Source organism: Mustela erminea, chromosome X, assembly GCF_009829155.1.
Source record: "Mustela erminea isolate mMusErm1 chromosome X, mMusErm1.Pri, whole genome shotgun sequence".
NCBI lineage: Eukaryota > Metazoa > Chordata > Mammalia > Carnivora > Mustelidae > Mustela > Mustela erminea.
In genome coordinates this window covers 42480648-42495639 of record NC_045635.1, presented here as the reverse complement: position 1 = coordinate 42495639, position 14992 = coordinate 42480648, and the positions used below count along the sequence as shown (strand labels likewise).

The window sequence follows — 14992 nt, the reverse complement described above, 5'->3', positions numbered from 1 at the left end:
TTGGTTTCAGCTCAGGTTGTGATCTCAGGGTCCTGGGATAGAGTCCCGCAGTAGGCTCCATGCACAGCAAGGAGTCTGCTTAAGATTCTTTCTCTCCCTCTGCCCCTCCCCACCACCTCGCGCATGAGCGCTCTCTCTCTCTCTCTCTCTCTCTCTCTCTCTCGGCTCAGGTCATGATCTCAGGGTCCTGGGATTGAGCCCTGATTCGGGCTCTCTGCTCTGCAGGGAGCCTGCTTCCCCCCGCCCCCACCTGTCTGTCTGTCACATAAACAAAATCTTTAAAAAAAAGAGTTGGATCATGGGTTTTATGAACTCTACAGGTTAGGGTGTGAGATCAGAGATTGTGGTGCAGAGTGACGTCAAGGGTCATTATCAACAATGGAGACAAGAGATTCTGTATTCAGTTGGGAGTTCCCAAAGAGGTTGAAGAAAGTTTCTGCAGAGAGAGCTAGGTCAGTGGTTCAGAACTAAATTTTATTGTGATGCAAGTGTTTCTAAAATGCTATCTGGAGGGCTGAGCTCCAGTACAGTGTGAAGACAGAGGTGTCTTGTCCAAAGTCAAGACAGGTTTTCTATAGAGAGATCAAGACTACCAAAGAGGGTCAGGACAGGTGTTTCTTTCTTTTAAAGTTTTTTTTTTTAAGATTTTATTTATTTATTTGACAGAGCACAGGCAGGCAGGGGGTCAGAGGGAGAGGGAGAAACAGACTCCCTCCTGAGCAGGGAGCCCAATATGGAGCTTTATCCCAGGGCCCTGGGATCGTGACTTGAGCCAAAGGCAGCTGCTTAACCGACAGAGCCACCCAGGCACCCCAGCACAAGTGTTTTCTAAAGGGTGGTGAAAGGGCTTCCTTAGAGTGTGAGCTCACAGATTCCTAACTGGCCTGAGTCCAAGGTTCCAGTGCCATGGGAGGACAGGGCTTTCTCCAAAGCAAGGTGAGGGCTGATGCTTCTGTCCAGGGTCAGCATGGGTTTCCTGTTGCTAATTAGACAAAGGGTTCCCTTAGAGAGTCAGGCTAGGGCAGCTGTTCTGGGAGGTAAGAGCTGGGGCTCCTGAGCAAGGGAGGGCCAGGCACATGTCCAGCACAGTTTCTGAGAGGGGTTTCTGTTCCAGATGCAGACAGGGGCTCTTACAGGTTAAGAGGGCTGGGGTTCTGTGGGATGGCCAGGGAGGCAGGAGGCTTTTACAAAGACCAGGGAGGTTCTGGACAATCCCTGTAATGAACATGGACTGCCATGATTCTGCAGAGGGCCCGCGTGGCCAGTAGCTGAAGGAGAGCTGTCCTGAGAACATCTGCTTACCCCTACTATGTTCAGGACCTGCGGGCCCACGGTCTTTGCTCTGGGGCTCTGGGGGAAAGCCATAAAGAGAAGCAACCCAAAAGCAAATTCAGATGTGAGTGGATTGAGTGATGAGAGCAAGAGCAAGGGAGGGGGGTAGAGAGAGAGGCAGCCCAGTTAAGTATGAGCAAGACTCATATGGGGGGGAAGTGGTATCCAAAATCCACTCCTTAAACTCTGTGTGGCCAGGGCAAGTAACACCAGTTATGAGCCTTACTTTTTCATTAGCAAAACAAAAATGTAAAGTGTGTAATATACTTTCCTTTCCTTGGAGTAATTCTTTTTCCAGGTGTTTATGAACTAAAGCAACTGAAGCTTCCCAGCTATGCCCGACCCACAGTAAATGCTCAGCAAATGGGGCTCCTTGCTATCAGGAGCTGCGGGGTGGTATGGAGACTAAACCACAGAACCTGGCTTGGCCCCCTGTCTCAGCTATGTGGCCTCCAGTGAGCTACTTAACCTCTCTGGCTCGGGGTGTCACCTGACTCCACACAGGCTCCTATGTAAGGGTTTTCCATTTTGGAATTTCTTTTTTCTTAAGTAGGCCCAAAATGGGGCTTGAACTCATGACCCTGAGATCAAGACCTCATCTGAAGAGTCTGAGGCTTAACTGCCTGAGCCACACTGGTGCCCCAGGGTTTTCCATTGCGGAAGAACAGATTCTACTCAGGGTGGGGAACAGCTGGCCCAGGTGAGTAGGTGCGTTGGCGTGGGAGTTGGCATGGTGGTGGGGGGGCTCCCCCCTACCTACGGGGTCTAAATATCATCCCCAGAAGTTATTTTGTCCTCCTAATCTTCCCCTCTCTTTCTCTACCATTTCCCACAGAGCTGCAGGCCGAGCTGGGCCCAAAGAGATAAGCGATGACTGACAGGGAAGGTCCCCCGGATAGCCTCATGGTCGCACACTGGCCTTCTGACCTTCTGGACAGCTCCCATTCCAGTCCCCTCTTCCCCCCCGCCCCCCTTTCCTCTCCAGCACATGTCTTGTGTCCTCTGGAAAGGGGTCCCTGATGTAGACCCAGCTGAAACTCTGCATGTTGATACTTTCCACGAACGAGTACACACAGAACTGCTTACACCTGACAGCCACTCAAGAGACACTGTGGCCTGGCACACACCACGGGATCTGCACTCCCACATGTGTAGACTTGCAGAGAAATGCTGCCGTTACCCGAGCCCCAGGGCTCACTGGATGTGCAGACCCCCATGGTGCTGCTCTTAGACTTCACATGCCCCCACACACAGCCCGCGTTCAACGTTCCAGAAGCATCTGTCCGTCCAGGTCTGTGCCCCACACATAAGACATCACACCGTCTTAAAGATCACCCCAACGTCGCGTGTAGTCACATGGACACCATGCCATGCATTCCTCCCGCGTGTGCCACTGCACACGCACTCCATGTCCTCTCCTGTAGTCGCCTATACCCTGGCTCCCGCTGTTGCCATGTGTCATGCACCCCGTCTTGCAGAGCCTCACCCCCTCAATCACATGCCGTATCTCACCCTGTGGTATGTGGGGACCCATGCCGTCTTGGGCCACCTAGAAGCTGCCACATGCACTTTCACAAACATTGTTCACAATTGCATGTCACAACCCCCAATTGTGAAGTGTCACACAGGCGCCCACACCAGATGCTATCCTCAGAGACACCCAGACACATGACCTCCCTCCCGTCGTTCTTGATTTGGTCCCACACAGACTCACACCTCCACTCTTGGGACTTTGGACTTTGGTGGTTTTATTTTACAAAAGCTTTGAAGGTCCAGGCCAAGGGGTGGCTAGGCCAGAGGGCTGGGTTGTAATAACTGCTGCCCACACAGGAGAGGGTCCCCGCCCCAGCCCCGAGGCCATGCTCTGTGTCCTCAGGAGCTCAGTGGAGCCACCACGGTGGTGGTGGTGGTGGTGGGAGGAACGGGACCTGCTGGGAAGGAGCCTGTGGGGGAACCCAGTAGGGGTCCTGGGAAAGGCACGAGGTGGCTCACGGGCCCTGACAACACCACAGGGCCCAGGCCTTGGTAGAGATGGGCAGTGCTGGGCGGGCCCAACGTCAAGCCGGAGGCCATCTCCCCACAATTCCCACTCCCACTGCCCCCGGCCACCACCATGAAACCACCAGCTGGTCCTTCAGCTGCTCCTGTACCTCCCAGACTTGACCCTCGTTTCTTTTTCCCTTTTCCAGATGCCTTGCGGTTTCGAGTCTGGATACCATCCTTCCGCATGGTCAGTGGTCGGTTCACCTGCCAAAAGGGAGGTCCACGGTGTTTCCCAACTCCACATCTTTGCCTCTGTGTCTTGACCAGGGAGGCCATCTCCATCCCACCTCGTTAAGCATAGGGAATTATTTCAGGGACTAGGGGAGCATGACCCTGCTATGGTGCAGGGATTGACCTAAGGAATCCCAAGGAGGAAGGAGGAGGGTCAGGAGGTCATGGAAGGGTGTGAAGAGATGAAGGAATGGGAGGAGGGAGGATGAGGACCAAGGTGGAGGGGAATAGAGAAGGAAGGAGGAAGCAGAAAAGGTGGGGAGAGGGGAGGGTTATGAGGGCAAGTAGACATGGGGATGCAACAGGAGCAGGGGAGGAGGGAGGCTGGGGATGAGGCAAGACAAACCTGGTGTAGCTTGTAGTAGAGGCCACAGGCATTGCACACCGGGTCCCCGCTAGCATTTCTCCGCCACAGCGTCGTGGTGGTTGTCTGGCAGTTAGTGCACTGGGTACCTGCCCGTTTGCTGACAATCTGGGGGAGAGAAAATGTGAAGATCAGCCCACTGGCGGGAGGGGGGATGCTTAGGGGACCCAAGAGGTCAGGGTCAGGTTGAAGGTAGGGCTTCCGGTGCAGGGTGAGAACAGATATAACTTAACAGGACGATGACTGTGGGTGCTGTATGGGATAGGGCTTCCTGGACAGGGTTGGGGATTTTGGTATTGGGGGTGATTCCCAATTTTGGCCATACATTGGAATCACCCAGGGAGTTGAAAATCATCCTAAGGCCCAGATGACTCCTTAGGCCAATGAAATCAGCACATCGAGGGGAGGGTGCCAGGCCCCTGGTGGTTCAGGTTGTCTTAAGGTGAGTCCCATGTGAGCCCAAGGAGGAAAACATTGCTGTCGTGCAGGGACAAGACAGGGTTCCTGGAAGTAGCCTATGATGGTAGGTTGAGGATAGGCATTCCTATGCAAAGCTGGGTTCCTGCATGGATGGGGAAGGGATGGGGTTGGGGGATATGAATTCTCATAGAGCAGGAGGACAGGGATCCCTGCACAGGTCCAGAACAGTTCCTAGGGAAGGGGAGGCAGGCCTGGCGTCTTACCAGGCGCTTCTTGGGCCGGATGAGGGGCCTGTTCTGCCCATTCATCTTGTGGTAGAGGCCGCAGGCATTGCATAGGTAGTGGCCCGTCCTGTCGCGCCGCCACAGTGGAGTGGCTGTTGCTCCGCAGTTCACACACTCCCTGGCCTCTGATGGGGTGGACAGAGGGGACGAGGAAGCCCAGGCTCAGCCCAGCTTTGCCTTGGAGACCCCCCCCCGATTTTAACCTCCCTGTCCCTTTGTGGGCACCTCACCACAGGGGGGCAGGGACAGTGTTCCACGAAGCTTGGGGGAGGAATAGGCCGCTGGATTGAGGGGGCTCCCGGTGGGAGAAAAGAAGGTACTGGAAAAGTCAGGACCCCCGTAGGCACTGCTGGGGACGGGGATGGATGAAGGCAGCGCAGGCCCCAGCGTCAAGAGATCTGGACTTAGCCGCTCTGTCTTTAAGGTCTCCAGGAAGCTGCTGCCGCCTTTCCCATCTGGGTCTTCCGGGGCCTGGGGAGGGGAGTCCTCGCGGGTGGGGCACACGGCTGCAGCAGGGTAGAGCCCCGTCTTGCCATAGGTCCAGCCGGCATACGGTGAGCCCCCTGGGATCCCCTCCATACAGTTGAGCAGTGGGTACACCTGAAAGACTATTATGGAGGGTGGGTACAGGAAGGAAGGAGGGATCAGTCCAAAGCCATGGCGGTGCCCCACAGCTCCGACTGAGTGGCCAAGTCTCCAGTCTTCCCACAGGCAACTGGAACAGCTAGCTGCTGGCCATCGGGTAATTCCTGGACATCGACCCCCATGATCACTTTGGCAGCTGCGGTAACCTCCACCTGTTTCCAAAGGGGCGTTGAGGATGCCCTTTGGGATTCAGAGCCCCATGGGTCCCTTGACAACTAGGGCCGCCACCACCCACTTCCGATGTTGCTTTCCAGTATGGCTATAGCAAGACTGCGCATGGGGAGCATTGGCATCAACTGGGGGAAGTGGCCATTTTCAAGATGACCTCTTAGTGGGATTCTGCCCTAGCTAAGGGTCACCCAGACATGGATGTCCATGGCCACCCAGACAGCACGGAGCCTGTGCTAAGACAGCCACCCGGAGGAGTTTACCTGGGGAGTGCCTGTAGGCTTCAGCATCCCTGTAGTAGGCCAGAGCTGCCGCTGCAGCTGTGGCAGTGCTGGGGGCCGTGGAGGAGGCTGCTGCATCCAATCCCTCAGGCCCAGAGGAGAAGAAGACCCCCGATTCTGGTGGTGAGGATACCAAGGCCGGGTCCACAAACTGGGGCAGGGGCTCAGAGGTCCCCAGGGCCCCTAGGCCAGGGAACTCCATGGGGCCTTGGATGGGACCTGTGAGGACGGGAGGGGTCCTCAGACTCCAAACTCCTCCTCCCCTTCCCACCGCCCCCGTCCCTCCTGTCTCCCTTTCCTACTCCATTCCCTCAGTCTTCCTGTCCCTCTTTCCCTCCCCAGATCTCTCCCCTTCTTCCGCTCCATCATCCCCTCCTTCCTTCTGCCCAACCCCCTTCCTCTCCTTCCCTTTTATTCCCTCTTCTCCCCTTTCGCTTCCCCTTCTTCTCTCGCCCTCCTCCCATCTCTCCTTTTTCCTCCTCTCACAACTCCCCCTCTTCCCCCTCGTGCTTCTCTTCCCACTCCTCCCTCCTCTTGGGCCCCTTATACCCTCATTCTTTCTTTCCCCTGCCCTCCTCTTCTCTCCCTCTCTCTGTTCCCCCTCCTCCTCTCCCTCTTCTTTAACCAGCCACCTCTTCCACCTTCCCCCTTTCTGCATCTCTTCCCCGCCTCATTTTCTCTTTCCCTCCTGCCTGTCCACTTCCCCTTCTCCTGTGCTCCTTTTCCTTCATCCTTCTCCTCTCTCTCCCTTTCTGGTCATCTTTTTATCTTCTCATCTTCTCCCCTTCCTCCTCTTCCCTCTCTCTAGAGGAGTCTGGGTGGAACGGGCTGGGGTGCAGAGCCAAAGGCCCCTGAGCCACATGTCACCCCTGGGACCTTGGGGTTCACCCTCCTGTGCTCCCCAACTTCATCCCTATCTGTTGCATCTTTTAACTTTCTCAGAAACCCATGGTTTCCGGCTTGACTCCTCCCTCCCCCCACCTCCGTTGGGTCTGCAGACAGAGGGCCCCCTCAGTTCCTCCCCACTCCATGGGGGGGGTCAGTACCCCCCACCGCTTATCTCTGCCATCCCCGCCCAACTTTTGAAATCACCCCAAGGCTACTGGCTTCCTCTGAGGAGGGGTACAGGTCTGCCCGGGGGAGGCCTACCATAGTTCTGCTTTTGGGTTCCTTCATTTCCAGCCAGCCCCAGGCCTCAGTTTCCCCATATGCCAGATAGGAGGTAGTGACAGGGGCCCAGCTAAGACCCGTGAGATGGCGGCTTCGTCTTTGCCCCTTTGTCTCTGTCCTTCCCTGTGTGTGTATCTGTGTCCCTGTGTGTCTCTCTTCTGGCGACACTCTCTTCTCCAGCCTGGCCCTCCATATTTCTGTCCCATCGTCTTATGCTACCATGATATGTCTTGTCCTCTCTCTTTCTCTGCTTTAATGAGTGCCAAATTTCCCCCCTCCCTTTCTCTGGCTTTCCATGTCTCTATCTCTGGCTGTCTCTCTCCATCTTCATCTCCATGTTTTTCACCTCTTTCTGTTTCACTTGTCCCTCCCTCTCCAGTCACGTCTCTGAATGTCTCTGCATCTCTCCCTCTCAGTCTCTTTCTGCTTGTTTGTCTCCTCTCTCTCTCTTTCTGCCCTCTGGCTTTATTTCCATGTCTGTCTTACTAGTCCCACATGCTTGGCCATACCCCACTGCACACAGCCCGGGTGAGGAGCCAGCAAACCTACTCTTGCCCCTGACTTGCCCTGTGAATCCGGAGGCCTCAGTTTTCCTGTCCTTGGGGTGGAGTAACAGAGATAGGGGAGAAGGCCATCTTCACAGCCCCAGCCTACGTGAACCACTGTGTGAACACGCTGAAGGTTGGGCTCAGGGTTGGGGCGTGTATGGGTAAAGAGAGGAGCCCATGATTGTGTGGGTAAAGAGGGGTGCCCATGGCTGGGTCCACCACCAGCCTTGCCCAGGCCCCAGGATCTCCACTCATTCTCCCCAGAGTGGGTGTCTTGCCTCCTCCTCTGTTTCCGTCTCTTTCCTCTGCGTCTCTCCATGATTTCTTCTATCTGTGAAGCTCTCTCTACATTCCTGCCTTGCTCGTTTTCTGTTCCTGGGTCTCGTTCACTTTCCTACTGTCTCTGTTTCTCTTTTCTTTTTCTTCCCGTCTCTTGCTGTTTGTCACTGTCTCTTTTTCTGGCCCCCGCCCCGCTCCGTTTCTCCCTTCCTTCTCTGTCTGCCTGTCTCTTGTTCTTTTTGTCTCTGTCTCCACTGTCCTTTATCCCCCCTCATCCTCATCTCACCACTCCCCCGTGATCTCCCTCCAGTCCCACTGCCCCACATCCCTGTACCTAGCACCTTGGTGGCTCCAGGGCTGCCCACCCCTCCTATGGCAGGGGCCCAGCCCCCCCACCCCCAGTTATCAGTCTCCGGACAGAGATAAAGTTTATCTCGAGGCTGGGGGATATGAAGGCTCCTTATCAGCTGCCCTACTAGAGTAAGTGCTGCCCCAACGGGCAGCAGGCAGCAGGCCGGCACCCTCAACTCTCCCAAGGCCCAGCCCCTCACCCCAGGTAACATCCCTATCCCAGCCATCAATGGAGGGTCTCTTGGGACTGAAGGGAGCCGAGATGTGGGGTGGGGGCAGATGAGTCTTGGGAGGCTTTGAGGTGGAATTTGAGGGTCAGATGGGTGGAAGAGTCAGGGAGAGGTTGGGGGTAGAGCTATAGTGTTTGGGGAGAGCAGATACGGGGTTTGAGGAGCAGAGACAAATTTGAAAGGTCACAGTTTGGGATCAGAAATAGGTTGGAAAAGCAGAACTCAAGGTTGGAGATCTGAAGTGAAGTTTGAGAGCCAGAGAGAACGTTCAGAAGCTGGAGATGTAGTTCGGGGGTCAGAGACAAATTCTGAGGACCATGGAAAAGTTTGGGGGTTCTGTGGGCTTTGCTGGAGCAGAGATGGAGTTTAGGGGTCAGAGATGGGTTTGGACAGGCAGGAGTGTGTCTGATAAAGATGTGTTATGGGAGCAGAGGAGGAATTTGAGAACTGAGATGGAATTGGGGTGGAGAAAGACGGGGCAAGAGGAGATCCAGGGGGCCAGAGACACATTTTAGGGGCTGAGATGGGGTTTAGGGAAGGCAGGCATGAGGAGGATTCATGTCGTAGAACAGACTTGGGATAGTAGACTTGGTGTTTAGGGTGACAGACTTTTTGGTGTGTGGGCAAGGGGCTAGAGGAGAGTAGTGGTTTGGAGGGGATCAGAGAGAAGTCACAGGGAACAAATAGGGGGCTTGAGAGGCACAGACAGAGATAAGAGGATGAAGCCAGGGTTTAGGGGACTAGAGAATTTAGAGCAGAAACCAGGATGGGGATCAGACAGGGGCTTGGGGAACAGAAATAGGTATGGGAGAGCAAAAGTGAGTTTTGGGGAGAAAACAGAGACAGAAACAATTCCAGGTGAGTGAAAACCAGATTCAGGGCAGAGCTAGGATTTAGGGGAGAAAGGCATGTTGTAGGGGGCAGGGATGGTGTGTGGGGAACAGAGTTAAGTCATCAGAGGAACAGATACCTTGGAAGGAGAGGATGGAAGTCAGGGCAGAAAGAGGTCAGTTTTGGGGGTTGGTTTCTGGAGTAGAGATGGGGGCTGGAAAGACAGATGGTTTGGAGGAGCGGTAAAGGGTTTCAGGGGTGGTAGACACTTTGGGGACCAGTGGTGGGTTGGGGAGGCTAGAGAAGGCTGGAGGGGTAGCCTTGAGGTAAGGGACAGCAGGCCTGGGGTTTGCCTTGCTGGGGGCTTTTGGGGGGCTGAGACTGACCTGGGCTGGTTGGTGCAGAGGGTTCGGCCGCTTTGGGGATGTGGCGAGTTCAGTGTGATCCCAGGGGGTGTCCTGGCTGGCCTTGGCCTTTGAGGCTCCCTTCCTCCTTCCCTCCCTCCCTCCCCTCTCCCTCCTCCCTCCTCCCCAGGGAGTGGCTGGTGCCCCAGTGGGTGGGGCGGACCAGAGGAGGGGGCGGGCTCCCTGATGGTGGGGCACCTCTTGGGCAGTGGGGGCCTTCCTCTGCCCCACCTGCCCACCCCATGGATTCTTGGACCCTGTTCAACTTGGGCTCCCGTGGACTTCAGTGTCCAGCCAAACAAAATGGGCTGAAGCCAAGATAAAATGAAAATAGCAGATACGGTTTTATGACTCCACTAGGCTTTTCAGTGAGTGTTTCCAAAGTCCCTCCTGTGTGCTGGGTCAGGCTTGGGCCCTTACATATGTGAATCTTCCCGGCCAACAGGGAGAGGAGGGATGTGACTACCCATTTTGCAGGCAAGAAGAATGAGACTCACAGAGCTTTGGTGGGATTTGAACCAGAACCCATGGGACATCTTGATGACCCAGGCCCAACTTGGAGGCCTGGCCAGGCCAGGGCTGGCGGGCGGCAGGGGCACACTCACTCAGTGCCCCACTGGGGCTTACGCCAGCTCCGGCCTGCCCTGGGGCAGCAGATAAGTCTTATCAGATGGAGGAGACTGTGGCTGTTGGCTCCGCGGTAACAGGCTGTCTTGGGATGGGGGGCGGGGCTGGGGGGCACCCAGGGACAGTGGCCTCAACTTGTTGCCCGCCATGCTGCTTTGGAGGCGGGAAACAGGTGGGACCCAGGGTTGGTTTCTCTTCGGGTCCTTGAGGAGCGGGATAGGGTGGGGGAAGGGAAGAAGAACTGAAGGGATAAAGAAGGGAGAGGGACAGAGAGCAAGAGGCAGAGACAGAGAGAGATGGGAATGGGGAGACTCAGGAAGAAAAAGGGACACAACTAGAAGGAGGCAGAGAGGGTAAGGAGAGGAGGGAGAGACGGCGAGGGAGACCCAGCGACAATGAAAGATCTACAGAGAGAGGCAAAGAAAATGAGAGGGCAGAAGGGGAAAGATAGAGCCCCAGAGTGACAGAGGCCAAGAACACAGGGTGAGAACCTGGGAAAGGAGACAGAGACAGACAGAGATTCACGGACGGAGTCTTGGAGGAAGTCCATGAGACCCCAAGTGTCAAGTTGGGATAGGTTCTGGGCCGGTGGTGCTGGGGTGGAGGGGACAGGGCCATATGGGTCAATGTGGACCCATGTGATCTGTGGCTCTCTCCTCAACTGCTGAGAGGGACCTCCAGAACCCCTGCACCTCAGTCCCCACCTTTCTACCCTGTCCCACCTCCCCCAGAGAGGAACAACAGTGATGGCAGCCAGTGTTTAATGCTGACACAGACCACAGGCCAGATCTGTCCTGAGCACTTCCTCTGTGTAAAATCAATGGACTCACGCCCACATGAGGTGTCCAACTTGGCTCCCCATAGAGCAGGGGTAAGACCACCCAGTGGTGGTCCAAGGACTCCATAGGATGGAGCACTGTCCTGACCACCCATTCTACAGATGGGGAGACTGAGACCTGCCAAGGGCACAGGACACTGATGGAGCCCTGGGTCAGTGCAGCCTGCTCTCCCACCGGCTGCCCAAGAAGGAGCTTCCTGTCATCCTCTTGCCTCCATGGGCCTCGTCCTCATAAGCAAAATGGGAGGTTTGAGGAGGAAAAAGAGCATGGCTATGACTTTGCGTTTATTGACCTCTTGCTGTGTGCAGTGTCCTCTGCTGAGCCCTCATAAGTGAGAAGGCGGGGTGAAAACCTCTATGGCTTATGGGGCAGTGTTTTTGGGACTTCCACTCTGGAGCCAACCCCCCACCCCCGTCGTTCATAGCCTGCCCTAACCACAGAGGGGCTGCATGGCCTTGGTCAAGTTACCAGCCCCCCTTGGACCTCAGTTCCTCATCTGTAGAGATGGGGTAATAGCAGTGGCTACTCTGGAGGGGGATTGGGACAGTTAAATGAGATTTAATCCACTGAGTGATTTTAACTTGCTTGAATCTGAGATCTCATTAAATGTTAAGTATTCTTATTGATTTACCGAGTACCTACTGTATACAAGGGATGATAACTTGATCCTTTTTTTTACTAGCACTACTAATTCTAGTAATGATGCTAATAACATGTGACACCCATACCAATTTTAATTCCTAATCTTAATTCTAATATTGATACTAATCTTAGTGCTAGTAATACTGATATTAATTCTAAATCTAATCATCATTATTCTAATTCTATCCACAACTGTACAAATAAGAATGCTAATTCTGATACCAATACTTTCTCTTTTTTTAGCACTAATATCCTAATAACAATAGCAGCACACAGTTCACTGAGCTGCCCCAGGCACTGTGCTAAGTGCTCTCCCTACTTAATTTTATCCCATTCTCACCATGGTGATATAAGTGCACATAATTGCCGGGAGTGGTCTCAGACAAATGAAGATGTCCATGTAAGAGCTTGTGCTCTTGTCTGAGCTCTGACACTGATTTGCTGCATGATTCCTGAGCAGGCCACACTCTGAGCCTCAGTTTCTTTGCCTGGGTAACGGGTACAATCATAGAACCCCCAGCAAACATTGTTGAGAAGACCACTGGACACAGGTCCTGCCTGGCAAGCCATAGAGGATGAGCTCCGTAGTGGTAACTCTCCTCATTGTTATTTTTTATTAGAAACAGCAGTTGCAATATTGGGAGCGAGGTGGAGAAATCTGTTGTCCTCAGGAAGGTCGGGCCGGAGGCATGTCTCAGACAAGAGTTTGGACACTGGACTCAGCCTATTTCTTCGTAACCAGAGCTGAAAAAAGCCTAAGGAAGGGAAGTAAAGGGTGGGGAGTGGGGGCCTCAGAACCCCGGCTCCGTCAAGAGCCAGAAACCCTGAGGCTCTGAGGCCAGGCTCACCCCATTCCCTCCCCCATCCCTGTGGAGGGGGCACAGGCCCAGAAGTCTGCGGCGACAGTTCAGCCAGGAGGGAGGCAGCTGGGAGCGGGCAGATAAGGGAATCAGCAGGGCCAGGCCAGGCTTTGGGAGAGACCCAGGGGGTGGGGGTGGGGTGTCCGGGTCAAGCGTCCCCTCTGTCAGGCCTCCATTTGAGGCTCAGCCCCAACATCCTCTCTTCCTGGAAGGCTCTTCTGACTTGTTCCCTTCTCCCTGGCATCTTCTGAGGTTCTAGAGCGTATTTGTACCTCATCCAGACGAGTCCACCAAGCCAGAGGCAGAACCTAATTCCCCTTGGTGTCCATCGCACAGAGAAGCACTTCAACCAGAGCCTGGCTGAGGAGTCCATCGTTTGTCTCAGAACTGAGCTGTTGCATTTTTTTTTTTAAGAGACAAGTATAAAGGATACTGTAACAAACTTTCACCTTTGTCAAGCATTAATATTTTGCCTTATTTGCTTCAGATGCTTTTGAAAGACATATATTTAGGTCCAGCTGAAGTTCTTATACAAAGTCCATTTCCTCTCTCCTTCCACTACCTCAAGTTTGGGGTTTGTCTCCCTCGTGAGTATTTTCATTCCCTTACTATGTGTGCATGTATCGGTAAACAGCTTATGATACTGGGGGTTTTTGGCTTGGTTTTGAACTTCATATACACAGAATAACATGGCTTATGTTTCTTTTGTTCTGCATAGTGTCTGCGACATTCACCCACACCCTGTCATGTGTATTAATAGTTCTTTTTTACTGAGATGTCATTCGCATACCACAAAATCCACCCTTTGAAGTGTACATTTCAGTGGTTTTTATATTCATATCGTTGTACAGCTATCACCACTGCCTAATTCCAGGACATTTTCATGATCCCAAAAAGAAGGCTGTCATGTTAGCAGACATTCCCTATACTGTTATCCCTAGAAACCACTAATCCACTGTCTGTTTCATGGATTTGCCTATTCTGGACTTTTCATATGAACAGAATCATATAATATATGGCCTTTTGTGACTGGCTTATTTCACTTTGCGCAATGTTTCCAAGGTTCTCCCACATCTTCGCATGGATTAAACTACTTCATTCCTTTCTACGACTGAATGATATATTGTATGAACATTCAACGTTACACTTGTCCATCCAATGAACTGACTTTTTCTGGGGGGGGGGTCATGAATAATACTGCTATGAGCATTCATATTAAGATTTTTATGCAGACATATGATTTCAGTCCTCTTGGGTACACACCTAGAAATGAAATCTTGGAGCTGTTGGGAGAGGCAGGTAGAGGGAAAAACAGGCATGGGACTTGATTCCTGGACCCTGGGATCATGACCGGGGCTGAAAGCAGGGGCCCGGCCAACTGAGCCACCCAGGGCCCCAGTATGAGTTCTTTATATATTCTAGATCCTAATCATTTATCAAATAATGGGATTTGAAAATAGTTGCTCCTATTTTAGGGTTGTCCTTTCACTTTGTTGTGTCCCTTGAAGCACAAAAGCTTTTAGGTCTGATAAAGTGCAAGTTGACTTTGGTTGTTTATGCATTACATGTTGTCTAAGAAACCATTGCCTAACCAAAGTCATGAAGATTTATGCCTGTGTTTTCTTCTAGAAGTTTAATAGTTTTAGCTCTTACATTCATGACTTTGATTTTTTTCTTAGTTAATTTTTCTATATGGTGTGAAGCAGGGGTCCAGTCTCGTTCCTTTGCATGTGGATGTCCAGTTGTCCCAGCACCATTTTTTTATATCTTAGAATGTATGCATGTTCAACTTTAATTTTTTTAAAAGATTGATTGATTGATTGATTTGACAAGTAGGCAGAGAGGCAGGCAGAGAGAGACCGGGAAGCGGGCTCCCTGCTGAGCAGAGAGCCTGATGTGGGGCTCGATTCCAGGACCCTGGGATCATGACCTGAGCTGAAGGCAGAGGCTTAACCCACTGAGCCACTCAGGTGCCCCCAACTTTAAGTTTTTAACATCTTAATTTAATTTTATTTTTTTCATGTTCTGAGATTCATTGTTTATGCACCACACCCAGTGCTCCATGCAATACGGGCCTGCCTTAGTACCCACCACCAGGCTCACCCAACCCCCCCAGCCCCTCCCCTCCAAAACCCTCAGTTTGTTTCTCAGAGTCCATAGTCTCTTATGGTTCATCTCCCCCTCCAATTTCCCCCAATTCACTTTTGCTTTCCTTCTCCTAATGTCTTCCATGTTATTCCTTATGCTCCACAAGTAAGTGAAATCATATGATCATCGACTCTCTCTGCTTGACTTATTTCACTCAGCACAATCTCCTCCAGTCCCGTCCATGCTGATACTAAAGTTGGATATTCATCCTTTGTGATGACTGCGTAATATTCCATTGTGTATATGGATCACATCTTCTTTATCCATTAGTCTGCTGAAGGACATCTTGGCTCCT

General features: G+C 52.8%; 1 protein-coding gene and 1 long non-coding RNA gene across 2 annotated transcripts; one reads left to right on the top strand and one right to left on the bottom strand.

Annotated features, from left to right (window-relative positions):
• The first annotated feature begins 750 nt into the window (after positions 1–750).
• On the top strand, positions 751–3957 carry LOC116582735. Its single transcript, XR_004282504.1, has 3 exons — positions 751–2032; positions 2168–2623; positions 3522–3957. It is a non-coding gene; the product is annotated as an uncharacterized LOC116582735 (long non-coding RNA).
• Positions 3060–9678, bottom strand: GATA1 (GATA binding protein 1). Its single transcript, XM_032330418.1, has 6 exons — positions 9564–9678; positions 5751–5987; positions 4905–5282; positions 4654–4799; positions 3953–4078; positions 3060–3579 (listed from the first exon to the last, which is right to left on the bottom strand). Exons 2-6 carry the CDS (start codon positions 5968–5970, stop codon positions 3205–3207), a joined length of 1245 nt encoding a protein of 414 aa, XP_032186309.1. The 5' UTR covers positions 5971–5987; positions 9564–9678; the 3' UTR covers positions 3060–3204.
• Positions 9679–14992: the final 5314 nt, after the last annotated feature.

Coding starts and splice junctions, on each gene's coding strand:
- GATA1 (XM_032330418.1), bottom strand. CDS start 5,970: ATGGAGTTCCCTGGCCTAGGGGCCCTGGGGACCTCTGAGCCCCTGCCC. Junction 5,283..5,750: donor AGCCTACAGGCACTCCCCAG/GTAAACTCCTCC, acceptor CCTCCATAATAG/TCTTTCAGGTGTACCCACTG. Junction 4,079..4,653: donor TCCGGCCCAAGAAGCGCCTG/GTAAGACGCCAG, acceptor TCTCTCCCCCAG/ATTGTCAGCAAACGGGCAGG.